Source organism: Chionomys nivalis, chromosome 13, assembly GCF_950005125.1.
Source record: "Chionomys nivalis chromosome 13, mChiNiv1.1, whole genome shotgun sequence".
NCBI lineage: Eukaryota > Metazoa > Chordata > Mammalia > Rodentia > Cricetidae > Chionomys > Chionomys nivalis.
The window spans coordinates 25,178,353-25,205,470 of NC_080098.1; the positions used below are offsets into that span (position 1 = coordinate 25,178,353).

Below are 27,118 nucleotides of genomic sequence, written 5' to 3' on the forward strand. Positions count from 1 at the left end.
GGTCAGCTAGGGTTTGCCAGCAGTTCAGTGTGGTGCCAGCTCTGTGTGTTAGTGCACAGCAGAGTGTGGTGCCAGGTCTGTGTGTGTGCACAGCATTTCAGTGTGGTGCCAGCTCTGTGTATGAGTTCACAGCAGTTCAGTGTGCTGCCAGCTCTGTGTGTGTGTGTGCACAGCAGTTCAGTGTGGTGCCAGCTCTGTGTGTGTGTGCACAGCAGTTCAGTGTGGTGCCAACTCTCTGTGTGTTAGTGCACAGCAGTTCAGTGTGGTGCCAGCTTTGTGTGTTAGTGCACAGCAGTTCAGTGTGGTGCCTAAGACCAGATTCATACCTACTAGCCCTGTCTGTCCCTTTCATTGTTCACTTTGAGCAATCCAAGGTCTTTATTATCTATCTATCTATCTATCTATCTATCTATCTATCTATCTATCTATCTATCTAGTTATCTAATATACCAGTCACTGTTTCCTCTCCTTCATCTCCTTCCTGTAATCCACGGTCTTAAGGGATGGAATGAACAAATTATCAGTTTTCCTGTCTTTCTCATTTTTTCATTACACATATTTAGTTATCATGTGTGTGTGTGTGTATGTGTTGGCACATGCATGCAGAGGTCCTGGGGTATTTGAAAGTGAATCCCATGACTTGCCCATTGGAAATGTGTCTTCAGAGGAGGTGCAGATGGCTTTAAAAACTTACTCAGAGGGGGGCTGTAGAGATGACTGAGCAGTTAAGAGCACTGTTGCTCTTGTAGGGGACCCAAGTTCTATTTCCAGCACCCACCGGGTAGTTCACACCCATCTGTCATTCCAGGCAATCCAACACCCTCTTCTTATCTTTAAGGGCACTAGGCATGTACACAGGGCACATACATTCACTCAGACAAAATGGGTATACACATAACAAAACAAAACACACTTAGCTGCGGCAAGAGACCACTGAGGGTGTTCATTGTCATGAACAATGCTCTGGGCTTTCAGATATAAGACAGGTCAGATTACAGGGCCTTTATTTGACAACCCATTCCAGTTGAAATGGAGTTTTAGTGACCCTCAAACAGCAACCGCTTGGAGGATCCTTGTGAATCCCACGCCAGCCTGGGCTACAGAGCGAGACCCTGTCTTAAAAATAAAATGGAGTGACTGTTATACTCAAGGCCCCTCCCCCCACCCCCAGGGAACAACTTACTCAGAAAGACCTTTGAGGTCAACTGTCCCAAAGACTGCCTACTCATGGCCAGCTCAAAAGCAAGGTGAACGCCGTTTCTACTCCTTTGAAAAATTGTTTCTTTGTGTGAGGCAATGGTATCCCAGCACTCACTCAGGAGGCAGAGGCAGGCAGATCTCTGAGGAGTTCAAGGCCTGCCTGGCTATAGAGTTCCTGGACAGCCAGGGCGACAGAGAGAAACCCTGTCTCAAACAAACAAACAACAAACAAAATGTTTTAGGCTGCACAGGGAATATAGCAGATTAAAGGTGAGTTACTTGATTAGCAAGTCAGAGGCCTTGAGTGCAATCCACAACAATACAAGAATAAGCATAAATAATGTTTGGGGACTTTGCAAATTTAGTTCATAAATATTAACCAAGTTTATCATCAGAAAAAAAATGAAAAAAAGAGAGAGTGAACAAAACTTTCCTTTTCTGTTAGTTTCTTATGCTCACGGGGCTTCCTTCTCTCCTTCACTCACCAAATAACCCAGATAAGCAAGTTCTTTGTGGCGCTGTTTCTGTAGCTACATAGACCAAGCCACAGAATCAGGTCGCCTTTTAAGCCCCATCGGCTTCGTGTCCTGACTCAGCACCCTGATCTCTAAGACCCACATCCCAAAGATGCTTCTTCATAATACAAAGTCCCTTTCAGGTATCGACACAACCTTTAGGCTCTTTCTAGAGACAAGGCCCCTCCCACAAGGGCAGTGAGCCCATGTTTCCAAGCGCATGGCTTCTACTGAGCTCCGGGCCTATGGGCCAACAGGATGGGTTGGGTGAGGGGGCCCACTCTCCAAATCCTCTCTCCAATGCTCAGCCTGACAAACCGTGCACACAGACATGACAGGGGATTGTAACAATGCACCACAGACAATGTAGCTAATGTACCAAGATCCCCTGCAAAGGAGCCAAGGGCCGCTCAGGAAGGGATGTGACCAAGGCACCCGGAAAGAAACTGCTTTTGTGAACGTTGGTTTACTTCCTCTGTTTATCCCTTCTCCAATGGGAAAGAGAGAGAGACGAGGAAAAAGAAAAGTTGAATGCTGGCTATACTCCGAGAATAGCCCATAAGCCATTCAGGCAGGATTTCTTTGCAGGATGGATGAACCAGGCTGCCAAAATCAGCAGGGCAAGTAAGTCCCACGTATTCAGTTCCAGAGGGGCCTGGACACAGTTCAGAGAGAGCAGAGGTTCCAAAGACAGAGATGCTGACTCCTGTGTAGAACTGCCAGTCAGACGACACAAGGTAATTTATGTTCTATAAGCTAGTGCGCACCGCCGAGGGAGGAGCCGCTGGGCTCTTCTGGAATCTTCTGGATCCCGTCACTCCCGATTTTCAAATGCTACTTTTCAGAATTCTAGCCCTTCCTACTAAGGAATTCTCGAAATAGTAATGGTTTGAGGATGTAGCTCAGTTAGCAGAGTGTTTTCTCGGCTTGCACAAATGCCCAGCACCAGCGTAAACCGAGTGTGGTAGACTATGCCTGTAATAGCAGCACTTGAGAAATAGAGGCAGGAAGATCACAAGTTCACAGTTGTCCTTGGCTACATAAGGAATTCCAGAACAGCCTCGTCTACATGAGATTGGCCAGTCCTCGACAGAGAGAGGGGAAGAGAGAGAGAGCTCGCCAAACACTCATGATGAAGAATAAGCTTTAAAAAAAATTGTGTGTGTGTATGTGTGTGTGTGTGTCTGTGTACACACTCATTTGACACACTGAAGTCAAAATCAGGATCTGCTGGTCCCACCTCCCTACCGCTGAGGTGGCAACCACACACCACCACTCCAGGCTTTTGTGAGAGAGGTCTGGGGCTCAGACTCAAATCCTCAAGTTTCTACAGCAGACATTTATTATATCTCCAGTCCCCTAAGCAGTCATCTTTAAACCTTAGAGAATAAATATTGATCTCAGCAGATGGGCCCTGGGCATCCCCAGTTCTATCCCAACCGTCTGCCTGAAGGGCTAACCCAGGGGCCCAGCTGGGAACTCAGCACAATTTAGGAAGCTCATTTTGAAGGGGAATAACAAGGTTAATGTCACAAAGAAAGAATGACTTCACTAGTGTCTTAGGTTTCTCTATTTCCTGGTCTAGTTTTTTGTTGTTGTTGTTGTTCCTTTTTTTTTAATCTTTTTTTTCCAAACTTTTGAAACAGAATCTTATACCACTACTCCAGCTGACCCCTGACTAAAAACAACCACCTGCCTCAGTCTTCCCAAACTCTGGGATTACAGGTGTAAGCTACCATGCCTGGCTCATCTTCTTCTAAAGTCTATTTTTGTAAAGATGGTTTTAAATCTTTAAGAAAAAAAACTTTTTATTTGTTATGTGTGAGTGTGAATGTGTACACACACATGCATTCATGTGTACATGTATGCATTCATGCATGCCCACATGTGGAGATCAGAGGAGCACTTATTGGAGTCAGTTCCTCCTGCTGTCTGGGTCCCCGGAATCAAACTCAGGTCTTCAGACTTAGCATCTTTACGTTTAGAGCCATTTAGCCCAAAAGATAATTTTTAAATAAAATTTGACCTAGATCCTCAATAGGTATTTGTTGGAACACAGACAGAGTTTGTTTTTGTTTTACTTGCTTGTTTTGCTTTTGCTTTGTTTGGAGGACAGAGTCTCACTTTGTAGCCCAGGCTGCCTAAGGACTCACCAGGTAGCCCAGGAAGGCCTCTAACTAAAGGCAGTATACCTGCCTCTGCTTCCTTAGTGCTGTGATTGGAGGCATGAGCCAGGACAACCAACTTCAAAGTGCTTCAGTCCAGTGATATTTACCCCTTGACCTCTCCCAAAGCTAGTCCTTCCCTTATTATGCTAGCCTTTGAAATGTTTGGAAGAACTAACCTAAGTCAGGCACATTGGTTCACGCCCATCACTCCAGCTCGTGTGAGGCTGAGTCAGGAGGATTGCTGAGAGTTTGAGACTAGCCTAAGCTATATCATGAGTACCAGGTCAACCAAAGTGTGAAACCAAACCTGTGTCTTCTTCCCTTCTTCCAATCCCTATATTATGTCTCAAATATTCTTCCATGGCAAAACTAATACAGGTATTTGGAAAATGATTGAAAATTAATCAAAGATACAATTTACTCAAAAAACACTTCAACGGTATCCTGGTTCTTGTTTTTCCAGATTATACCCTCATCAACATTGTTAATCTGCTCACTCGCTTTCTCTCTCTTCTTTCTTTCTTTCTTTCTTTCTTTCTTTCTTTCTTTCCTTCTTTCTTTGAACAAAAGCCATGGAGCCATGGCAATGTGGTGACATTCCCAAGGAAACCTGAACCAGTATCATCTAGCTATATAGAGACTGTTCAACGATTGTCCATTGTGTTCTAGAAACAGCCTTGAAAATTAAATCAAAGTGTGCTATGGTGAAATGACTTAGTGAGGTAACTGCCTTACCGAAAACAAAGCAAAACTCAGGCTTGTCAGCATTGAGACTTTTTTTTTCCTGTGTCCCTTTACCCCTTCTCAAGAATGTCAAGAATTTGAATTCCTTGTTCTTAAGGTGAAAGGGCATTAACACAAATGGTCATAGGAAGAGAAGTAGGGAATCCTGAGATGGGGGACCAATCTGACAATAAAATCCCCCAGGTTCAATGAGACCCTCTTTCCTAGGTCCTTCAGACATGATTGGAAACAATATTGGCACTGTTGGTCGTCAGTTAGGAGGCAGCAAAGTCGCTGCTGCTTGTCGGTTCTCTTGCTCTTTTATTTCAAAAAACAGATTTAGATTTAAAACAGTTGCTAAGAAAGCAGGGCGATAAATAAGTGTGTGCCAGAGTTACCATTCTGTCATCAGGGCAAACGGAACACAGCAACTTCAAAAGGTTTATTCAACGTGGAGCAGACGTTCTGGACAACCCTCCACTGCAGTGTTACTCAACAGTAGCTAAGTGACATGGGAAGGGTCTGAGGAGCCACAGGGCTGGCTTGCAATGTCAAAGAGGAATCCACCCATAAAGCCTGAGTCCTGGAAATCTCAGTGGGGGAGTTGGCCCACTCTTCCTAGATTTGCTCCTAGAGGTGCCCAAGGAATGCAGGCAGCTCACAGGCTGACCCTGAAACTGTGTCTACCCAGGGATAAATTTCTCTAAACCACAGTAGAAATCCTAACCCTCCCCATTCAAGGAATGCATGCTGCCCTGCTGATGTTCACATGGTCTCCTGGCCTTTGCTTTGGGATGTTCACGAAGAAACCAACTCTGAAATCAGGTAGCACTACCAAGTTCTGTAAGAGCATGGCCATCACTTTGATACAATGTTACTTCGTTGTTTTAAAATATTTTAACTTTATTATTATTTTTATAGTATTATTCCAACAGACTGTTTAAAGGCAGTGATCACTAATACAGAACACACAGGGGCTAACGGTCAGCCAGGTTGCTCTCAGGACAAGGCCTGTGGCGGCCAGGTCACTGACATGCACGTGGGTAGCGAGTACGCTGCTACCTTCATAGCTTGGGCTGCAAGAGAAGTGACGGAAAAGACAGATACCACTGGGCCCGTGGAAGCTATTTAATAAATATCATCATCAAAAAATAATAAAAGGAAAAATAAACCCTCCAGAGTACATCCACCTTAGGTCAACTGAAAGCAAGCTAGTTTATTCAACCAAAAATCCAGGGAGAAAGAAAACATTAAAACCAAAAAAAAAAAAAAAAAAAGCAGTTCTTAACGCTAGCGGTAAATAAATTTATACAACAATTCAGTCTGTATAATATGATGAAATAAATCTACATCTTTTCTTATTTTGGTGCTTCTGAATTATACATACAGACAACAATTACAGGGACTAGTTCACAGAGCATGTAGGCCTAGACGTGACATTCTTAAATCCTCACTGGCAACTGGTGAGATCTCACACTTGATTGCCCAGATCTGAAATTTCCTTTGCAAAGGCTCACAGCCTGGAACAGATGATTTGCCTACAACATTTTTTTTCTTGGATTTTTTTTTCTTTTCTTTTCTTTTTTTTTTTCTTTTTCATTTCTTTTTTCTTTTTTTTTCTCTTTTTTTTTAATTTTTTTTTAAATGCATCAAACAACTAAAGGGAAACAAAACTGACAGCGTGCCCATTTGGACATCGAGACTTAGTTTCTTCTGTATCCCCCTCCATACTTTATTTTCCCTATATTCCTTAAAATTCTTGGCGTCCTTCATGCCTTTCTTACAGCTATCCAGGTACAATAAAGTCTTCCTCAAATGTACAGTATTTCTTACAATATAAGTTATATGCAATGTTCAGCAATATTTCTCTTCACAGCACTAGAGACCCTGTTAAATAGGGACCATGAGTCTGAATGGCTTATTCACAAATGGGATCCGGATTCAGTGGTTGGAACACAGACACCACCGGCAGCTCCTTTGAAAAAGAAGCAAACATTTTGCTTTCTGCCTTCAAAAAACACAGATCTGTCGCTTTCGGGCTTCATGATACTGCTCCTGCAAAAACGCAAGTAGAGGGGGTCAGAGGGATGGATTCTCTGCGGACTCGGAAACTCCTCGTGCATACGGAGCAGGGCTCTCCCTCTCTACCCCATGGCGGTGACCATGCTGGAAGGGTGGTGAGGTCCAAAGGAGAGGCCGGAGGGCGGGTGCATGGGCGTCGGTGTGGTCAGCATGTGACTGGAGTGGCTGAACGGCGAGATGTGACTCAAAGACGACATATGTCTGGAGAGGGCAGCCGGGTTGAAGGAGCTGCTCTTGGGGAAGTCCTCCAGCGCCTCGTGCACCTTTTTGCACTTTTTGGATTTGCTAGACATCTTCCGGTTTCGGGTCTGGATGCCTTCCTTCTTCATAGTCAGGGGTCTGTTAATCTAAACAAAGATCAATTTTTTTTTTTTTTTTACTTTTTTACTGCCTTTGAAATGGTACAGTTTTGCACATGGGGCCTGCCACCTGCCCCAGACCAGCAATGTGTTTCTGTGTTGGTTGCCCCTTCCTTAGCCCTGCCTGCTCCTTCCCTTTTTTTTTTGGTTTTTTTTTTGTTTCTTTGTTTGTTTGTTTTTTAATTCCAGGGACCCAGGTACTGCAGGTCTCAAGGTACAGGGCTTCTGACTCAGCTGCCACAACTTTCAAAGCCCAGGGACTCCAAGCACAGCAACTAAGCTAAGCTCATTGACATCCAACTCGGGAAGCTGGCAAGTTCAGGCCCCATCTAGTACAAGGATTGTCTGACAACATAACCTGTCTTCCTTCTTAAAATTTCCCTCAGCTATTTCCCGAGAAGATGGGCTTTGAGGCACCTTTGGGTGGGAGTAGGGGGTGCCATTTTGTTTACTTGTTTCATGAATCTCTTCTGAGACTTGCCACATAGAGCCGGGGAGAGTCAAGCCTCCGGTGTTGAAATCTACCTTTCTTGGAAATCAGACTCCTGTACCTCTCTGCAAAGGTCTGGCTGCCACCCACCAGCTGGCTTTTTCACAATGTGCTGTGCTCGAGAACCTTTCTTTCCCCTGCAATGTGTGTGTTCTGAGACTTTTGGAGGGAGGAGTGTTCTGGGGATGGAACTTGGGGCCTCACCCTGCTAGGCGCTGCATACACAGTCCCGAAACCTATGCTAAAGCAATGTGCGCTTCCAGAGGATACCCCTGTGCCCCCCTCACCCGACAGCAAGCACATTGACTGAGGGCTGCTGCTGCCCCTAGCCTGCCTCTGCGCTTTGGACAGGAAAAGCAACTAAAACCAACCAATCAACCCAAAGTGTTTTGATAGCTTATAAGGAAACTCGTAGTCATAATTAAAGACCAAGAAAGCTTCAGAGAAATATGTGAGACCCTACTCTGAAGATTTCTGGGCTTGCTTAGGAGTTCCAGGCTAGCCTGAGCTACTAGCAAGACCCCACTGAGAGAAAAAGAGCACTAGGCTTCGCCACCTGAACATCCTTTCGGCTACGTGATTAAGTGTCCTTTGAAAATTCATATACTTTGGGGACCCAGAATCAAGGATGGGATTTTACGAAGCTAAGAGACTTCTCTTCGTGGAGAGCCAGCCAAGTCAATGTCAATGGCACACATCCGCCGCAATGAATCAACCGCATATCTAGCCGTGTTCCCAGGGATACGACCAAGAATCTTGACAAGAGGCAGCCAGGGCCCAGTGCTGCCTGCCATACTAAAGGTAAACAGCCCCAACCACCAGTGTTCTCAAGGGTGGATAAAAAGTCTGCCTTGGCTCCATCTCTTCACTTCTCTGCCTCTGAGGCTAGAAATGACAGTTAAGGAAGAAAAGATCCAAATAGCTAAGAAGGACCAAGTTTTTTGGGTACAGTAGGAGCATGGCTTCCTGGTGCTGGCAGAGAAATACAGAGAGGAATACCCGAGAGGAATACAGAGCCCCCAAACACTGGAGCCTCAGACCATATTTACCCCTATGACAGGAAGAGGGGGTGAGTAGAAGCAAAAGAGTCAAAGCCAGTGCCAGAAAACTGTCTCAGGGCTCCTTCAGGTTGTCAGGAAGATAAAGATGCCGCCCACAGAGATGACAGGTATCCACTCCCACATCAGACCTTCCCTAAGATAATGTCTAGATACACCACTGTGTACACCAATCACTGGATGCACGTAGTCAAATATCTAAATATAATATCTATTACACCAATAGCTACATGGCCACAGATAGCTAGTCACAACACACCTAGATACGCTGATGCAGAGATAGGCAATCGTCTAAAGACCTAGATAAGAAGACAGGAGCCCGTGGCACACATGTGCAGACACAGCATGGACAGAAGAAATTATATGCCAAGAACATGGGCCTAGATTATTATCTCATTGTTAAACATACCTAAGCTGCCTCCTTTGATGAACCCATACTAAAAGGCAGAAAAAGAAAAATAAATGCACACACATGAGAATGAGAAAAATTTTCCCCCTCGCCCTAAGCTTCTAACAGCAGCACTTGGGGGCTGACGCAGGGGCACTGCTGGATCCAGGAAGGAATGGACGCATGCGCAATAGAGAAAAGTCGACGCATGCGCAATAGAGAAAAGTCAACAGGCTAAAAGGATGAGTCAGCTCTACAGCACTTGACTCACGCTGAAGCTTCGGGTCTGCCCCTAGTTCTACTAGGGAAGAAACCATTATTCAAAAATACACACACATCTTTATGTGAGAAACCAGCTTCATGCTCATCACTGTGAATTTAACAATTGGAGGTAGCTAATTTCCCATAATTTTGTAACTCCGTAAAGGTGGTCAAGAAATGTACACACTACCACTTATGGGGGGTGGGCGTGGGGATCTTGATGCCCTGTGAGGTCAGATGGTTAACTTTCCAAGTGTCCTGTCACTCCTGATACCCCGACTTCTGGGGAAATCTGCCTTGACTTCTACTTCATTAGCGATGTTACCGTGCGTACCCTAGGTACACGCCTTTCTGAGTCATAGCTCCTTCAACTACAATTGAAATAAGACGAGTCTTTTCCTTAGCTACATCACAGGGCTCACATGTCATGGACGTTCTTAGAGAGCTGGAAATTGTAGCTCAGAAAATAACCACATAGGCTGTGGGGATGCCTGGAGAGCTAATAAACGCTAATGCTCCAGTCCCCACCAGATCATAATCACAGATCTTTCTAGCTGCTCTGCCCGTTTGAAAGCAGGACTTGGTTTAATTGCTGATAGCCCCAGGAGTGGGGGGAAACAGCAGATCCCATTCAGGAAGCCTCTGGTTTCCTTCTATTAGGCAACACCGAAGGGGACCGACCGTGTCAAGAGATGTGAGCTTAGGATTCCTTTGGAATCTCAGAAACTTTAGCCCACAGAGAGAGAGAGAGAGAGACCGAGAGAGACCGAGAGAGAGACACAGAGAGAGAGACAGACAGAGAGAGAGACCGAGAGAGAGAGAGAGAGAGAGAGAGACCGAGAGAGAGACAGAGAGAGAGAGAGAGAGAGACCGAGAGAGAGAGAGAGAGAGAGACCAAGAGAGAGACACACAGAGAGAGAGAGACAGAGAGAGAGAGACAGAGAGAGAGAGAGAGAGAGAGAGAGAGAGAGAGAGAGAGAGAGAGAGAAGGGGGAGGGAGGAAAGCTTCCTTGATTCCCAGGTGTTCCTGGGTAAAGTGACTTACTGCCAGAATAGCCCTAAGCAATAATTTCTGCTTCTTCCTCATTCCTCCCAGACTTTGCCAAAGGCAAAAGACACCAAGAGAAGAGAGGTGGCTTTTGGTGTGTGTGTGGGGGGGGAGGGGGAGTTAGGATTAACTATACTACATTTGAGGGTGTCTTCTGCTACTTAGTGAGTTCGAGGACAATCTAAGCATTATTAGACCTTGACTCAGAAAAATAAAAAAAAAACCAAAAAGTCAGGGTAAATGCAGCTAGACTCTGTTGATTGGCAATTATCTGGACCTGCTAACAAGGTCCAGAAGGAAGAAGGAACCATTTCTTTCCCCTAGTGTTCCAACCTCACTTCTCCCCTCAACCGTTTGCATGTGAACGCTGTTGGGACAAAGTCATTCAGGGAGATCTTCAGACGCTTCAGTTCATGCTTGTCACACAGAGGATCATCTGAAGTTCACAGCACAGGACAGCCAAGGCTTTCCCCTCGTCAGTAACCACAACTGTCCTATTTTGCTCAGAAATAGACAGCCACACTGCAGATTCATCTCTCTCCCTTTCTCCTGAAAGGGAGGTGCTCCCTGGCCCCACCCCATGCAAGGGAACATGGAAACAGAACTGGCGATTTCCTGTTTTGTTTTGTTTTGTTTTGTTTTGACAAACGATCTCTTTATGCGGCCCTGGCTGGCCAAGAATTCAGTATGTAGACCAGGCTAGCCTGGAACTCACAACGCTCTACCTGCAGTTGTCTCCTAAGCACTGGGATTAAAGGCATGACCCGATGATTAGAACTGATGATTTTTCTGTTTTTCAAGAAGATATTTTTCCCCCTTAAAAGCTACACAGAAGCCGGGCGGTGGTGGCACACACCTTTAATCCCAGCACTCGGGAGGCAGAGGCAGGCGGATCTCTGTGAGTTCGAGGCCAGTCTGGTCTACAAGAGCTAGTTCCGGGACCGGCACCAAAGCTACAGAGAAACCCTGTCTCGAAAAAAAAAAAAAAAAACCTACACAGGCCCATGATACTTATCAGGTAAAAAGTGTCCAAAACATACTGAGTAGGTAGTGGCAGTGTTCTTTTCCGTCATTTTTGTTGTTTTTGAGACAGGATCTTGCTATGTAGCCCTGGTTGGCCCAGTACTAGTTATATGTAGGCCATGGCAGCTTCTAACTCATGGTAGTCCTCCTGCTCAGTCTTCTGAGTGTTACCAAACTTGGGTTCCTTCTCTATCTCTAACCCCTTCTGTTTCAGCAAGGATGTGTTCAAAACTATGTCCATGACATAGTTTTGCGGTGACACTCGTCCGTAATCCTAGCACCCGGGAAGAAGTGGATCAGGAGTCAAAGGCCAGCCAGCCCCCCCTCTACATGAAGAAGGCAAAGCTAGCCTTGGCTATAATAAAACAGGTGTCTCAGAAACCCAAGAATTACAAATAATAAATTCAGTCCTACTGTGTTGGTTTCTGAACCAATTGTCTAGCTCCAAAGAGACTGACGGTAACCCATCAGAAACCTGGATGCTGCTGCTGTTCCCACATCCTGTACAGGAGAGCCACCACCCCGCTGGGTCCAGTCCCACTTACATTGTGCAGCTTGTAGTAGAGCCCACAGGCATTGCAGACGGGGTCCCCGTTAGCGTTCCTCCTCCAGAGGGTGGTGGTGGTGGTCTGACAGTTCGCACAGGAGGTCCCTGCTCTCCTTGCTGCTGACTGGGGGTGGGGAGAGAGGAGAGGGTGAAATCAGAACAAATAGTAAATGTGTTGGTGGAGCTACAGAGACAGGCGTGGAGGCAAAAAAAAAAAAAGATACTGAAATCAAAACTAGCAAGTGGGCCACATGAAAGCCATAAAGATCCGAGGTCGTCCTTGAGAAGAAAAATGCAGCCAATCCAGTGTTTAGGAGTTGGCGGGACCTCAGCAGGCAACCTGCGTGCAGAACTGGAGAGAAGCGGGATGCCGATGCCACCTCCTTGGGAACATCACCCCCTCCCTCCATCCCCATGAAGTATACACCACTGAGTTCATTTTTAAGGCAACAATTTCCAATTCGCCCGGCTAATTTTGGTCCCAAGATCTTAGTCATTCCCAGTCATCTTTCCCAGGCCCACAAGAGTTCTTTTTCAGAAAGGATCCACCAAAACTATTGATCTGTACGTCAGCTGTTGGCTTTCTGCACACATTAACAACAAAATGAAAGGAAACCTGAGCTAAGAAACCCCTTGCTAGACGTCCCAAATCAGGAAAGGTTGAACTAGCTGGGCATGAGGTTGGGGCAGGAGGATTACTGGGGACAGACATCAGGAGAAGGGAGAGATGGGAATGAGATGTACTAATACAGAGGTACGAAGATAGCCTGGTGAAACTCGATACTTTGTATGTTAAGCTAAAGACTGAATTTATTATATATAGACTGATAACTAAGATATTTTAAAGACTTAAAAATACAAAGTACCATGATTTAGAAAGAGGACATCTTGATTTAAGACCCTGCCCAGTCACCCTGCAGCCTTGCCACACACCCAACCCTATCAGACTTGGCCGGTCACTTGGCACTCCCAGGTCAGCCACACTCGGTATCTTTAGGTAGGTAGTCATCATGCAATGAGGCAATCCAAAAAAGAAAGAAAATATACTCTGACTATATAGTAGGGATCCTGGACACCACCTACCCACCTGGCTCAAGTCTCACACCTCCTGTGTGAAGTTCAGCTTTTCCTATTTGCTGTTCTCTAAAGGAGCATGCAGGCAGCATAGGTCAAATGTCAGCCTCATCTTGAATTTTAATTCCTTGGTTCTGTAAGCTTGAAGGCTCACTCACAACTGTAATTCCTGCACTTGAAAACTTGCAAGATTGCCACCAACTTGAGGCCAGCCTGGGTTACATACACAAGGCATTTGAGGACAGTGTGGGCTACAGAGACGAATCTTGTCTCAAAAATTAAATTTAAATGTCCTTAGTTCTGCTTTCATTTTCTTTAACAGGGAGAGATTTCTTTTACCTTTTGTGTATTTGAACTTATTAGGCAGCTTTTCTATGCACATATTTTTTAATGAAAAATTAAAGCCAAAACTTTTGAAAGAAAATGGAACTTTGGGCCATCAAGAAGTCTCGCAGGAAAAGACACTTACAACCAAGACTAACCAGATCCCAAGAACCCACGTGGTGGAAGGAAAAAAAACCAAGTTGCACTTTGATCTACACACACACACACACACATACATACACCAAATCAAAAGAAAATGGAGCTGTCACTTCTAAATTATTCTTTCTGACCTTGAATAGAAAATGTTAACTCAAAAATGAGTCTGGATCCTGAGGTCAAAATTAATAGTGAAAATCAGAAGATGAAGAATCATCTGGTATAGAAGCTGGAGATTCAGCTCAGTGAGTTTAACAAAGCAAAGGCCCAGGCTGGATCCTTAGCCCCCCCCCCCCCCCCCCCCCGGACACACACACACACAAAAAAGACAAGAAAAGCAGGAAGGGAGAAAGCAGGGGGAAAGGGAGGGAAGGAAAAGAAAAACGGGAGGAAAGAAGGAAGAAGAAAGAAAAATGGATTCTGGTACGATTTTAAGAACACAAAATAAAACCTGTGTGCCCCTGGCTTTCTCTCTAGCAATACTGCAGCAAGCCCAAAGCTGTAGCGAACACTCAGAGGTGCACTGGGAAACCCAGCAGACAGATCCCTTCCTTCTAAAGTCCCTAGGCTGCCCCACAGATCTGCTCCCATGGCCTTAAATAGGGAGCAGACTTTTTTCTTGTCTTCTTTTTCCTTTTATTTATTTATTTATTGTAGTAATTCTCTTAGGGATGGTAAGGAAGTGAAATTAAGAACAGCCCTTGTCTAGCACCGTGCAGAAGGTGCTGCTTTCCTGCTGCCCATTCTGAAACTAAATCACCACGGCCTGAGAGCGTTGGTGCTGATTCTGGAGCCTTTGGCCACCTGCCTTTGTGAAATGTGATCATTTAATACTTAAATAACGATTTCCCCTCAAGTGCTCTCTGGAAGAAAGTCCCACTGAAAACCAGCGCCTAATGATTTGTGACAATTATGCTACATGTGATTACTGTCACCATCCTATGGCATTTCAGGAGAAATACTCAGAGCAAGCCCGACAGCGTCCACTCAGGCGACCAGCTTTCCCAGTTCAATAATTTTGAATGTATAATGTAAATACATAGGCCAATTAATACTATGAGCGCTCTAACAAAAGAATTCAGTACATATTTTCAGGAGATTGTAAAGATCATAAATACACATGTGTGCCAGATAGGTTTCTGGTAAGACAGAGAGCTTATGCAAACTTACAGAATTGCCCAGAACCACACTGCTGGGCTCCATGGCCGGTACATTAATAAGTCTATCAATAAGGCAAGCAGCTCAACCCGTTCTAGTTGTAAGACATAAGAGAATTCTGAAATACTAGTAGGAAGGAAAGCCATCAGTCCTAACTTCTATGTTTGACTTGTATCTCACGGAGAAGCTAGAGATATGATGGGCTAGATAGTCATCGGTGTGTCTGCAAACACGAAACAAAACCAGCAAGCTGGAAAGGCCGAGTCGAAGTGATAGTCAGGAAGCATGAGGAAGAAGAAAATATGGCTCCAGTGTCCTCAGCAGACACAAACCTAGATGTCTATACCCCAGCATGAAAGTAAGAGAAGGAAAGAAAAGAAAGCAGAAGGTTCTAGGTGTTTAGGCGTAGACTGTACCTAAAGGGGGAGGGCGGATAGCCGGTGTGGTGGCTCGGAGGGTCAAGGGGTTTGCCAGCAAGTTTGATGACCTGAGTTCACTCCCCAGAACTCGGGGTGGAGAGCCCTGACTCTTCCTGCGAGCTACCTGCTGACTTCGACGTGCACACAGCAGCACGCAGCACACACACAAACAGAATCTGAGAAAAGAGGAAGAGGAATTTTTCCGTATCTCCATGTAGCACAGGAATTGTGATGGGACTGAAAATATCAACACCCCCTCTGGGTGGGATGATTAACACGGACAGCTTAAACTGTGACAGCCATGCGCTCTAGAATTAAAATCAATTATTACTCAGAGGTTCACAGACTTCCTATGTAAGGTGAGTGAAGGCAGACCTAAATAAAATACAGAGTCCTCCTGTGTTCTCTGTACAGAGGAGAAAATGCCAGATAAATTCTCATTCAACCATCAGAAAACTATGAGACTTTTCAGATCTTTATAATTTCTTTGTCCTTACTTTAAAACTAAAAACTGGATATATTTCAACAAAAAGTTTTGTTGTTGGGTTTGTGTTTTTTCTTTTCTTTTCTTTTTTTTTTTTCACCAAGGCTGGGTTCTGAATGATTCACGGCATTCTTTTGTGGTGTGATCACACTCATTCTGAGCTAACACCTCCAGCCATTTTTTTCTTTCTTTCTTTTCTTTTCTTTTTCAGTGCTTCTTGTTCTGATCCGTCTAAACATCTTGATGTTTAAGTTGGAGAAGCTGAGTTGCTATGAGTTATCTCTAGCACCCAGATATCCGGCAGCGTTTTCCTAGGAAGTTAGCTTTGCACAGAAGAGAAAGGGAAAAGAAAAAAAAAAAAAAAAAAACAAGAAAAACTTAAACTGCATGGGGAGGGGGTAGTGAGATAGAGAAAAGGGCAGAGATCAGATAGAATGAAGCTTAGAGATCTAAGATTGGAAAAAAAATTAAAGTCATGTGGACACTTCCACCCCTAGAAAGTGTTCCTTTTTCTAAAGACGATGTAAAAAGTGCTAAACTGACTACTGTCTACACTGCTGTCTGTCTACGCTGCTGTCTAGCAGGGACGACAGTGCTGTAAGGAAGGAGTAGTGGGGGTCACTTCTGCTCGGTTTTTGCTCTACCCCCCCCTTAGAATCTGCAAGGAGAAATTCTTCCCCTCCACTTGGTGAACTTCGGCATTTTGATACCACCTATGCGCAGTTGGCCCCGACGACTACTCTTATTGTCTTATATACAATCACTTCTCAACCCGGCCCAAGGTTTCAGAGGCAAGTTTACAAACAAACGGCTCCTGTTTGCTTCCTTTATAAATGCTCAATAGTTCGAAGTGTTCTCAAGTATTCCTAATACCAAAAAGCTCAAAAAATAGAAGCAAGTGTATGTGTGGTAGGAGCTGGAAATTATAGCCCTGTGGATAATTTGTACGAAATAAATAAATAAATAAAACCAAAGATTAGATGAGACCACAAGTCAAGACAGCAACCACAAAACTCCCCCAAAGGGATCACCTTTACTAAGTCCTCAAAGTCTCAGATCAAGAAGCAGAAAAATACCAAGGGCTGAGTCTAAAAGTGGCTTACTTCAGACAACCATCCCATTGCCAGGTCACCTTCAAACTCTACACATGACTGAGGCTGGCCTTGAACTCCTGATCTTGTGGGTACACCTCCGAAATTCTGGGCTTACAGGAGTGCACTACTATACCACTAAGTGCTATCCACCTTAAAGTACTGACATCAGAGGGTCATTCCCACCTCTGCATCTGACACTGCCTCCCCGGAGCCTTCTCCTGCTCCCAGGGTAGGTTCTACGTGGTGCCTGGGATATTCCATTCCCACGTTAAATTTCTGTCCATGACACAATTGGCACAGTCGTCCTGCCATTGCTAAGCTTAGTTACTCTATTGGGAAATAAGTTTCAGGTGTGACAGCAATAAGTTAGTAGCCTTAAATTTTAAGAAGTGAAACATGAAAGACAGTACAGAGTTTTTTCTGTATCTAATTTGAAAAAAAAAATCGGAGGAAAAGGGGAATGGGAGGGGGGGAGATAAAAAGAAGAAAGAGGAGAAAAAGAAAAGAGGGAAAACTGTCCTAAGCACACTGATGCCGTTCTGAACAATCTCCCGCAGAAAGCCATCCTTCCCAGAGACAACATGGAAAACACCAAGCAGTGACATGAGTTCAGTCCTTCCAAGAACTCACCAGCCTTCGCTTGGGCTTGATAAGGGGCCGGTTCTGTCCGTTCATCTTATGGTACAGTCCGCAGGCATTGCAAAGGTAGTGCCCAGTTCCATCTCGCCGCCACAGTGGGGTGGAGGTTGCCCCACAGTTCACACACTCCCTGCCTTCTGAAAACAAGATAACAGATAAGCCACTTATGGAAGGGAAGCATACAAACAGGAGATAACATTTAGAATTATTATGAGGGGAGGGTCTGTGAGATTCCTCCGCGAGAAAAGGCACGTGCCACCGAGCCTGAGGATCTCAGTACCATCCCTGAGACCCCACATGGTGTAAGGAGAGAACTAACCCCCAGAAGTTATCTATCCTCCACATATGGCTGACACACACACACGCACACACGCACGCACGCACGCATGCACGCACGCGCACACACACACACACACACTGAAATTAGAAGGGAAAATAAAACAAAAACATTATTTGCAAACTCATCTGGGCAGGGAAATAGTTCATCCCAGCTCCAAAGTGCTCTGAAGTTCTGACTCTGTGTGACAGAACCCTTACTGTTACAGATAGACTTCAGGTGCGTAGAATAGCAGACCCTTGACTTCGACATCTCCCCCTTGGTGAGGAAGATAGAGCCAAAAGGAAGGAGGGAGACCTTCAAACATTTCTATAAGAGCACGCTGAGTGCAGAACACGCGGGCCACAAGCAAAAGACTTCTTTCATTTTCCTCAGAAGGAAAGTCAATGAAGCAAGGAATGGGGACCCAGTTGGTCCCCGGGCTGTCTGTATAGATTGACTCAATAATGAAGATTAGGATGGGGAGAAAGGAAAGATTAATCGATAGATCAACAGATAATAGATGGATTATAGATTGATCAACTGGATGATGATTGAGTAGCTAGAACTTCACATTTTTGTACTTCCAATAAAACTGTAAGTGCCCCTAGTTGCAAAGTCATCAATTAAGGCCCAGCAGGACTGACTCAACCTCTAATTCTCAGAGCCTCTCCTTCAGAAAATACCACCTTTGCTGGAGCTTTCCGGCTGCTAGGAGAAGAACTGGAGTTAGACTCTGGCCCCAACCTGGCCAGCCAAAGGATGATGGAAGGAAACACAGTGCAAGCCTTCAGGAAGGCGATCTGTAAGGGGGAAAAGCCAAAAGAAGAAAGGGCAGCAAGGATAGATTGAAGGTCAGACAGATTGGAAGAAGAGGAGGGGAGGATGTTCCCCACTCAGTAACTGAGGCCCAACTGCAGTTTCTCTTTTTTCCAAAACCACAAATAAACAAACAGAAAAACCAGCCCAGCCAGGTTTGTTCACTCCCAGAACCAGGGCTGAATCAGGACAGGGACCTACTTCCAGAAAGTTCCTCAGTAGAAAGTGGACAGAGAGACTTCTTTGCAACTTCTGAAAGTGGGAAAGATCCCTTCTAGAAGAACCTCTTCCATTTTGGGGAGTATGGAGTAACACAGTAACATTCTTGGTTCCTCTGGCCAAGGAGGAAGTGGCCAGCCCAATCCCCTGCTGCTGTAACAGGCAGCTCAGCGGGGCCACCACAGAGGTGGGTCAAGGTAATGAGAGGGAGACTCTAGGGGTGGATGGGGCAGTGAAGAACAGTCTTAAATTTCTTTGAGGGGCTGAAAGTATAGCTCCGGAGGAGAGCATTAGCCCAGCATGTTTAAGGCACCGGGCTTGACCCTCAGCACTTAAAAGGAAGATCCCTTTGTCTTAAGAGATTAATCAATGACAAATGAAGTAAAGGAAGAAACTCCAGAGAAGCGATTGGGAATTCTGACTTTCCCGGAAAGGAACAAAGTCTACCTTGGTAGACAAAAGACCTAATGATTTTTGGAAAGCCCCAGTCAAAACCAAAGGAACAGGGGGGTGTTCACACCTGTGGACTTGCCACCTTCTCCAGGGACAAATTATTTCAAGTTATCATCACCACAATGTAACTCCAGCCCTCCCTAACAGTGGTCAGAAAACCATGAGAGACATCACGTTTTCCATTACTAGGGGGACCATGTGTAAACTTGCTTTTTCAAAACTGATTTGAACAGAGAATTTTTTTTTTACCATCCAGATTACAAAAAAGGCTTTTAGCATGGGGTCCACAGAGAACTCTCCCCTGGTGTCTAGAGTCTCTGGGACTAGATATAAAATTTGCTTATACATACAGCCAAAGATACTTTCATAGGATCTCAGTTAACTTTTCTTGATTCTCCTCAAAGGTTCTAGAGGGTACTCAGACAATTTTCATGTAGGGCCAAATTCCGATGGGATATGGCCAAACGCTGTGAGGAAGCTGAAGGGATGAGCGTGCCGGCAAAGGATACCAGCTGTAGAGTCATGGCCAGGAGGCCTTGCTGTTTTGGCTTCCCAAGTGTCTTTTGCTTCCACAGCCCAAATGCTGCGAGTGAGTATGGGCCACAGCCCAGCCAAGGCCTGCTTTTTATCCTGTCTGCACAGGGGTCACTTAGGTCCCCTTCCCTGTATAAGCACTGGGCAGAAAGACGGAAGCTTGCTGCTGACATGTCCCCTGCACCAGGCACAGCAGAAGGGTAGCAAGCAGCTGCCCGAGCAGGGCGAATGCCTAGGCACCCTGACGCTAAGGGGATCTCCCAGCCTGTGGCCAGGCTGATTTCCTTTTCTTTGTCAGGTAGGAGGGAGGAAGACAGCTTCCTTTCAGAGGGCCCTTGAAAGCAGTGACTAGTTGGTTGCTCTCAGGCAGAGCCCTGCACACTAGAGCAATTTTCTGTCTTGATTCACTCCACAAATTTTCGACTGCCTTGCGTGGGCTTTACTCTTCTCATTTCTCCCTGCCTCTACTGTGACTTCAGCACACAGCCAATTTTCCTAATGGAGGGCCTGACTCCTGCCTTCTGTCTTCCTCTTGCCTCTCCCCCTGTCTGCTGTGAGCTGCCAGGCAGACACCTCTCTAAGGTGACAAGAACCACAGAGCTGTGAGGCCTCTTGACATTCAACAGCCATTTTCAAATGCCCCTTGGGCTTTCGGACTGAAACCCTGAAATTGGGCTGCGTAGGAGCAGAAGGCCGGTAAGCTATTTTTCTCAGGAAAGTGGAAAGAGGTACCCATATCCAAAAAGTGATCAGGGAAACTGAGAAAAATGACCCTTTAGGGAAAAATAAAAGCAACAGCAAGAGCTTTGTCTTTTGTTCACAAAGATAGATACCAGACCGAAAGCAAAGACATCAAGAAAGCAATGCAGGCCCAGACCACAGCCTCAAACATTTCTCCAAAGGACAGCAATAACCCTGACCTGCATCTCTTTTCTGTCTCATGCAATAAATGCATCTGCAAAGAGGAAAGAGAAAGGGATGGGGGGAAGAGGGAGGATAGGAGAGGAGGGAAGGGAAGAAAAATAAGAGAGCACCCTCTACAAGAATTCCCACTAGTCCTCTCTCTGCATACTGAGCGCTTCTAGAAACTTCCCTCTATACTCCCCAAAAGTCCCAGGTCTTTTGCGGGCCAGGTATGCCACTCTTGGTTTTTATGACTGTGAGAAAGGAGTGAGAAGGAGGAAGTGCAAAGCCAAATTTCACCCCTTCACCTAAACAAACAAACAAACAACAAACAACTGCGAACAAGGGTAGTATTGGTCCTGCTTCTCCCACCCCCACCCTACCCACCAGCTTAAGGAAAGAGATGAAAGAAACAGATCAAACCAAGAACAAAAAGTGTGCAAACCTAAGGGGATGAAGAAGAAGCGTGGAAATGAGGGCACAGAAATGAGAGTCTTTTGGAAAGTCAGAGTCCCCTCCCCACACAGCCACCACACCGGCCTCAGAGCCCAGGCGCTTCCCTGACCTCAGAGCCCCACCAGTACAGAGAATTTTTGTTTTGCTTTGCTTTTAAACCCCATTGCAACCTCAAAACACACAGGTGTAGGTCCTTGATTTCAGCCCTCCAGCAGCACATTAGGAGGCAACCAGTCCTTTCGCTCCCCACCAGCCCAGCTCTTGTCCAGGCATCTTGGCAGACCACATTGCCCCTCAGCTCTCTCTTCCTCTAGCTTTCTTTTTGACTCTACCAACGAGCTTACCTCCCTTCTCCCTCCTGCCTACTTTCATGTACTGAGCATGCAGGTCTGAGTTTTTCTGTCAGCCTAACCGCATCCGGACTCTATTAAAGTTCCTGGCCCAGGATAAACAATGCAACTGTCGCGTGCAGCCCTCTGAAAATAATTGGATTAGCTAAAACATATCAACTAAATAGAGACAGTCCTGCTCAGGCAGTCAGAGTGAATGTCACCCTGGGGGAAAAAAAAGAAAGAAAAAAAAAGAAAAAGAAAGAAAGGAAGAAAGAGAGAGAAGCAAACCCTGAAAACTGAGCTCCTGGTCACTGGGCTCCAGGCACCATGCCTCTGAAGTCTTCCAAACCCAAGCACGGTCTGAAGACCGCTCATCCAGCCTGCCCTTCATAGGCAACTTTTTGACCATAGTTTTTTTTTTCCTTAATGCAAACTGTGTAGCTGGAGTGGCCCACTCTGAAATGAGCACACCTTTGGAGACGTAACAGTCTTCACAAAATCCCTTCTGAAAGCACCGGTCACACTACACACTCTGGTGACTGAAATGCTTCGTGTAGCCACACACTGAGAATGAATTTGTCTTACTTCTAAAGCAAAGGAAAAATCCTGCCTGAGCATGCGTCCCTGCAATGGCTTCGATAGAAAAAAATCTCTCAGCGTGCTGGAAAACACAGTTGGCTTTGAGGGGCAGGGGAGGTGCAGAGGAAGCGGAAGCGCGCACCTGCAAAATCTTTTTCAGCCTTTCTATCTATCACACCTGGCTTCCAAACAACTCCAGGAATTGGAGGTCCGAAGTGGGGCTCTGGCCCCTGTTCGAACTGAGTGCTACAAAAGACACTGAGGGGAACCGACTGGGCAAAGGGTGCTTGGTGATCCTTTCGCTCTGCAGCCCTCAGAAGTTCAGCTAAAAAGAGTCCCTTTTTCATGGGAAGCCTGCTGGTTTTACCAAGTGTCTGCCTCCTTCCCGAATGACACAGACACACGCTTTATTTATATGTATGTCTATAAAGGACAATCCTTGGCTATAGCCCCAGTGACCCTCTCTGAGGGGAGGGAAGAGGAGCAATCCGACTGACAGAGGCCAAAGGGGTCATAGAAGGGACCTGTGTTTGTTTAGGTTGGAGAAGGTTTCGTTTTAGCTTTTAAACACTACAGATTTATTCCTGGGGCCTTCCATTTGGTCTCTAAAGGCTAGCTGTAGAATCCAGAAGTCCCTCAGCAGGCAGGAGGAAGGGGCATCCATTTGTTTGTGTTAATCTTTTTCCTTTCCCAGCTCACTGGGTTGGGGGGGGGGGGGGGTGTTACAAGCAGAATACACTTCCCCTCTGCAGCCTAAATCAGCAGGAGTTAAGACACCACATTCTTCCCAGGCTGGAAGAATGGAAGGTCTCTGAAGTGCTGGGCGATACCTGTAGGCCTTCCAGAGACTTCCCCACACCCCCCACTTTTTTTTAAGGGAAGAAAGACCCCTTTTTGCCTTGACCTGGATGTAGAGGAAGTAGGAGGGAGCAAAAGAAAAATTCCCAAGGGTGGAGGCGGCACTTACCTGTGCTGGATCGCGCCTTGGGCCTCGACTTACACCCGAACCCTGTTGGGGATCCTCCCAGCAGGCTGCTGGGTGGGAAGAGTCCGGAGCTGTACTCGGGCACGTAGGGCGGATAGGTGGTGATGGGATGGTGGGCTGAGGACGAGGCCCCTCCCAGGGTGGTCATACTGCCTCGGGAGTGGGACGTCTCCAACTTCATGCTATCCGGCAGCGGCACCTGATACTTGAGGCACTCTTTCTCATCTTGCCTGGTGGAGCCCGCCGACCCTGGGGTGGACAGCGACGGGTCTGGGGAGACGTCCTTCGGAGGGGTGGGCGGGAAGGTGAAGAGATGCGGACTGGAGTGGCCTGCGGCCAGAGAAGAGGATGAAGCCGGAGGGTAGACGGACAGCGGCCCCGGGGAGCCGTGGTGGATGGACGTCTTGGAGAAGGGACTGAGGTTCCAGGGCGAGGCAGTGTGGTGGCTGCTCAGGGCTTTGCCGCCATCCAGCCAGGGCAGGGATCCGTGCAGCAGAGGTGGGCGGCATACCTGGCTCCCTGCGATGCCAGCCATGACAGGGAAAGAGAAGAACAGAGAAGAGGACCTCATTGAAAGCTGCTCACAAACACACCTGGAGGTTCTATCCCTGGCGCCCCCAACCTCCCAGTCAGCAAATCTCCAGGCCCAACCGAGCAAGAGAGCTCAAACCTACTCTAATTTCGGTGGTTCCAGGAGTACCGGGCCCACGCACCCCGAGGTGGTAACAGACCCTGTCCACACCCATCAAATCTAAAACGAAAGGCCTGCTCCTAAAATACTCCAGAGGAGTTGCAGGGACGCGGAGAAAGGTTCCATGGCTTATTTGTCCTGTCCAAATTCGCAGTCTAAACCAGATTTCCTGGGGTCTCTCTCTAGAACCTGCCTTGATTTATTGGTTTCTTTCAATGGCCCTGATGCTCCCACCGCAGACTTAATCCCAGCCAGGCTGATAAGAGAGTCAGCATGAGTGATGAGGCCTGAAGGATGAAGTGGGGCCACACCACTCCTCAACCCTAGGGAGAGGCCCAGCTCCCAACACCCAAAGCAAGGAAGGTAGGGTGTATTTGAGAGTTAATTTAGGAAAGTTCAATGCTCGCTTAGAACTGGCAAAGCTGCTTCCAAAAGGCCTGAAATGGAAAATTGCAGAAACGTTTTAATTGTCCAAAACCATGAAGGATTTTCCTCCCTAATTTTCCTTCACCCTTCCAAATCTTATAGGAAAAGAAAACAAGTCCCTCTCCCTGGCCCTTGAGACTTTTCTAGTCACCAGGGCAGTATGTGAATTTTCACCCGAGACACAAAATTCCAGTTTATGTGTGTCTTTTAAGCCAAGGACGACTCATCTACAGAAGTTTAGCTTTCATTTAAAATACACCATTTTAAGGCGTTCCTCTGTTATCCAGGTCCACGCTCTCAGCTAGGGGAAACTTTCAATTGCAAGTGCAAATCTACACTCTTATTGATCTTTCCGTCCTGTATACCTCACCATTTGACAGTCTTGTCAACCATTAAGAGCAATACTGAAACTAAAATCTTAAGCTAGAGGAAGGGGAGGGGAGTCAAAAGAGCTGGAGAATTCTTTTGAGCGCCAAGGGTTAAGGTTCTTTCTTTTGATACAGGAAGTAGTGTAGTAAATAACATTAGGTCTGATCTACCTCATTTCCACTCAACTGCTAATCTGCACACAACCAGAGCAAAGAGCGCCGCATCCGCAGAAATGACTGTTTAAGACCTGGAGGCTGTGAGGCAGAGGACGCCTGCTGCCAGAGGGGCTGTGAAAACGGCGCCAAGGCTAGCTCGGAGTAGGGAGACCTGAGCAGGCGCAGCTGACTAAGAAAGCCACACGTTTTCCTCCCTTCCAAGGTGTTGCTCCTCTGAGCACAATCTCACAGCTGGGAAGTGTTAAGGGTCCCCTGTCCCAACCACACAAGGCTGGGTTTCTTCCTTTCTTTTTCTTTTTTAAACACCTCCCCTCAACTTCTCAAGGTAAATGGTTTGAGGGAGGCAACTGGAAACTCTCCTACTTAAAAAGAAACTTTGGTGTATCCTAAATATCTTTGAGGAGCCCATAGGAACTACTATAGGCCAGAGGAGAAAATAAGGCCAGGGTTGCTGGCAATTAAGCATCTAAAGCAAAAACGTAGGAAAATTCTGTGTAGCCGGGAGTCTAAGCAAACCTGACTTCTCTTCGACTTAAAGCTTCTACCCCTTTTCTACCGTGTCAAACACCAGATTCTCTTCCTCAAGCCACCAGGAAACCTGCCTAAAAATAAATACATGTGTTTGGGCTTTTCTGAAAATATAAAAATTAAATTGTTTTCAAATTGCAAGGCTCTGGCGTAAGACCCCCTTCCACTAGATAGCTAAAAACTGGAAGCCCTTCAGAGGAGCTCAGTTCCAGGCCGGCTTGGCCAGTGCTGGTGCTTGGCCTGAAAGGCTAGGCGCGCGCGGCGGGCGCGTGCAGGCACAGCTTGAGACGTCCCCTGCTGCAAAATCTACAACCAACCGCCTGAGGACCAGGACTGCGTCTAGGGGCCTGCCAGGTGAGTGCCTGGCCCAAAGGACACCCGCAAAGAGAGGCGCCTGCCGCACACTTTAAAAAACACTCTCCCAAAGAGCAACACTGCTTCCTCGCCCATTTCCGGGCCCCAATTTTTTTTTTTAAATGAACTAGTGACACACTTAAGGGCTTTTGCTTGCTCTGCCCAGCCTGAGTCTCCGGGCTTGCTCTGCCCAGCCTTAGTCTCTGGCGGTCTCCCGGACCCAGGAAAACAGGAGCGGATAGAGAAGATTCCTGCACCCAGGTGAACTCACCGTGGTGGGTCGGAGGATACCTCTGCACGGTAGCCCTGACCGAGTTTCCGTAGTAGGACGGGACGTGGTTGCCTTGACCATCGATGTTAAAAAGTACGTCCACCTCTTCCGTCAGGGGGTACTGAGCCGGGTCCATGTACGAGTGGCCGAGGCCCGGGTGGTGCGTGTCCGGATGCTGCCCGTTGAGGACCGCAGGGTGGTGGTGGCTCACCCAGCGCGGCTGGTCCGCAGTCACCTCCATGTCCTCGGCTGTGCTCGCGCCCTCTCGCCGGGCCCGGGCCCGGAACCCTCGCGGATAGAGGGAGGGCTGTCGGCCTGGGAGGTCCGCGGACTCCTGCCGTCGGAAGCCCAGTAGAGGAGTCGTTTAATGGTTTGTTTGTAGTGAAGTGGGTAGGAAAGGTGAGCAAAAAAGGAGGATTTAAGGGGGAAAGAAAAATCTTTGTGGGATAGTTTGACAAAAAAAAAAAAGAAAAAGAAAATGGAAGAGAGGAAGGAAGGAAGAGGGAGCCCCCTCCCTTAAAAAAGTAAAAGCGACGGAATAAAGAGGCCAAATGAAAAAAATTAAAATAAAAAAGGGATGAGGAAGAAAGGACGCTGCAATCCAAGTGTGGCCACACTGCACACTGGTTCCTCGGCTCTCAGAGACGGTTGCTCCTCCGGTCACCTGCAAAAGAGAGAAGAGTAGAGCTGGGTGAGCTGTAAGTACTTTAAACACCTGAAATTCTGCAGGGCGCTAGGTCTCCTGGAGCTTCCCGCAGGGCCGGCTCACCCAGGACGTGCACACGCACGCGAAGACCCGGCGGGAGAGGAAGCCAAGCTCCCCAGCACATCTCGCAGGAGCCCGGGACTGACTAAGCAATTAAAACTTAGGGACAAGTCCTCCCTGGAGGACACCGGCCCCCGGATCTTTCCTACCACTACAAATCCTCCAAAGGAAGAAAGTTGAGCTTTAAGTTTAGAGGGGGGAAAAAGTTCCTCCACTTAGAGGGAGGGGGATTAAAAAAAAAGTCACAATACCGACCTGAGTAGCAAGGAGCGGAGAGGAGGAGGCGTGTGACCTGCCCGGTCAGATTGCGTAGCTCTCTATGTCTCTCTCTCTCTCTCTCTCTCTCTCTCTCTCTCTCTCTCTCTCTCTCTCTCTCTCTCTCTCTCTCTCTCTTCCTCTCCCTCTCTCGGAAATTTTTTTTTTTTACACGGAATGCATTCTTTCTGAAAGTATCAAGACGGCGCCAGGCAGCTCAGTGTTCGCAGACAGCTGTGGCGCGACGCAACTTAAGGAGGTTCTAGTGTCATCCGCGCCGAGGGGGAGGAGCCTGGCTCTGGCAGGAGGGGACACGATCCCCAGCACAAGGAAACTGCAACCCAAACCCGCTCCAGGACTTCACCCCCACCCCATCCCCCCCACCCCCGCACACCGCCGCCCCTCCTCCCGCCCCTCCACTGACCGGAAAGGGGCGCCGCCAGGAGCCGCCTAGGGCAGAGGGGCCGCGGGCAGGG

At 46.9% G+C, this 27,118-nt stretch overlaps 1 protein-coding gene across 3 annotated transcripts; it reads right to left on the bottom strand.

Annotated features, from left to right (window-relative positions):
• Positions 1–5,720: 5,720 nt before the first annotated feature.
• On the bottom strand, positions 5,721–26,844 carry Gata3 (GATA binding protein 3). Of its 3 annotated transcripts, none has more exons than XM_057787568.1 (6): positions 26,643–26,844; positions 25,622–26,285; positions 22,789–23,325; positions 17,202–17,344; positions 11,861–11,986; positions 5,721–7,035 (listed from the first exon to the last, which is right to left on the bottom strand). In XM_057787568.1, the coding sequence occupies exons 2-6, from the start codon at positions 25,860–25,862 to the stop codon at positions 6,751–6,753; spliced, it is 1,332 nt and encodes a 443-aa protein (XP_057643551.1). In that variant the 5' UTR covers positions 25,863–26,285; positions 26,643–26,844; the 3' UTR covers positions 5,721–6,750. The 3 variants fall into 3 exon arrangements, with proteins under 3 accessions (XP_057643551.1, XP_057643549.1, XP_057643550.1); XM_057787566.1 differs by having other exon boundaries at positions 17,202–17,347; XM_057787567.1 differs by lacking the exon at positions 26,643–26,844 and adding an exon at positions 26,391–26,447 and having other exon boundaries at positions 17,202–17,347.
• Positions 26,845–27,118: the final 274 nt, after the last annotated feature.

Excerpts from the sequence above, each read along its gene's own strand:
- Gata3 (XM_057787566.1), bottom strand. The coding sequence starts at position 25,862 with ATGGAGGTGACTGCGGACCAGCCGCGCTGGGTGAGCCACCACCACCCT. Across the intron at positions 23,326-25,621 it reads GTATCCTCCGACCCACCACG|GGAGCCAGGTATGCCGCCCA; the intron begins GTGAGTTCACCT and ends CTGGCATCGCAG. Across the intron at positions 17,348-22,788 it reads CAAGGCGCGATCCAGCACAG|AAGGCAGGGAGTGTGTGAAC; the intron begins GTAAGTGCCGCC and ends TCTTGTTTTCAG.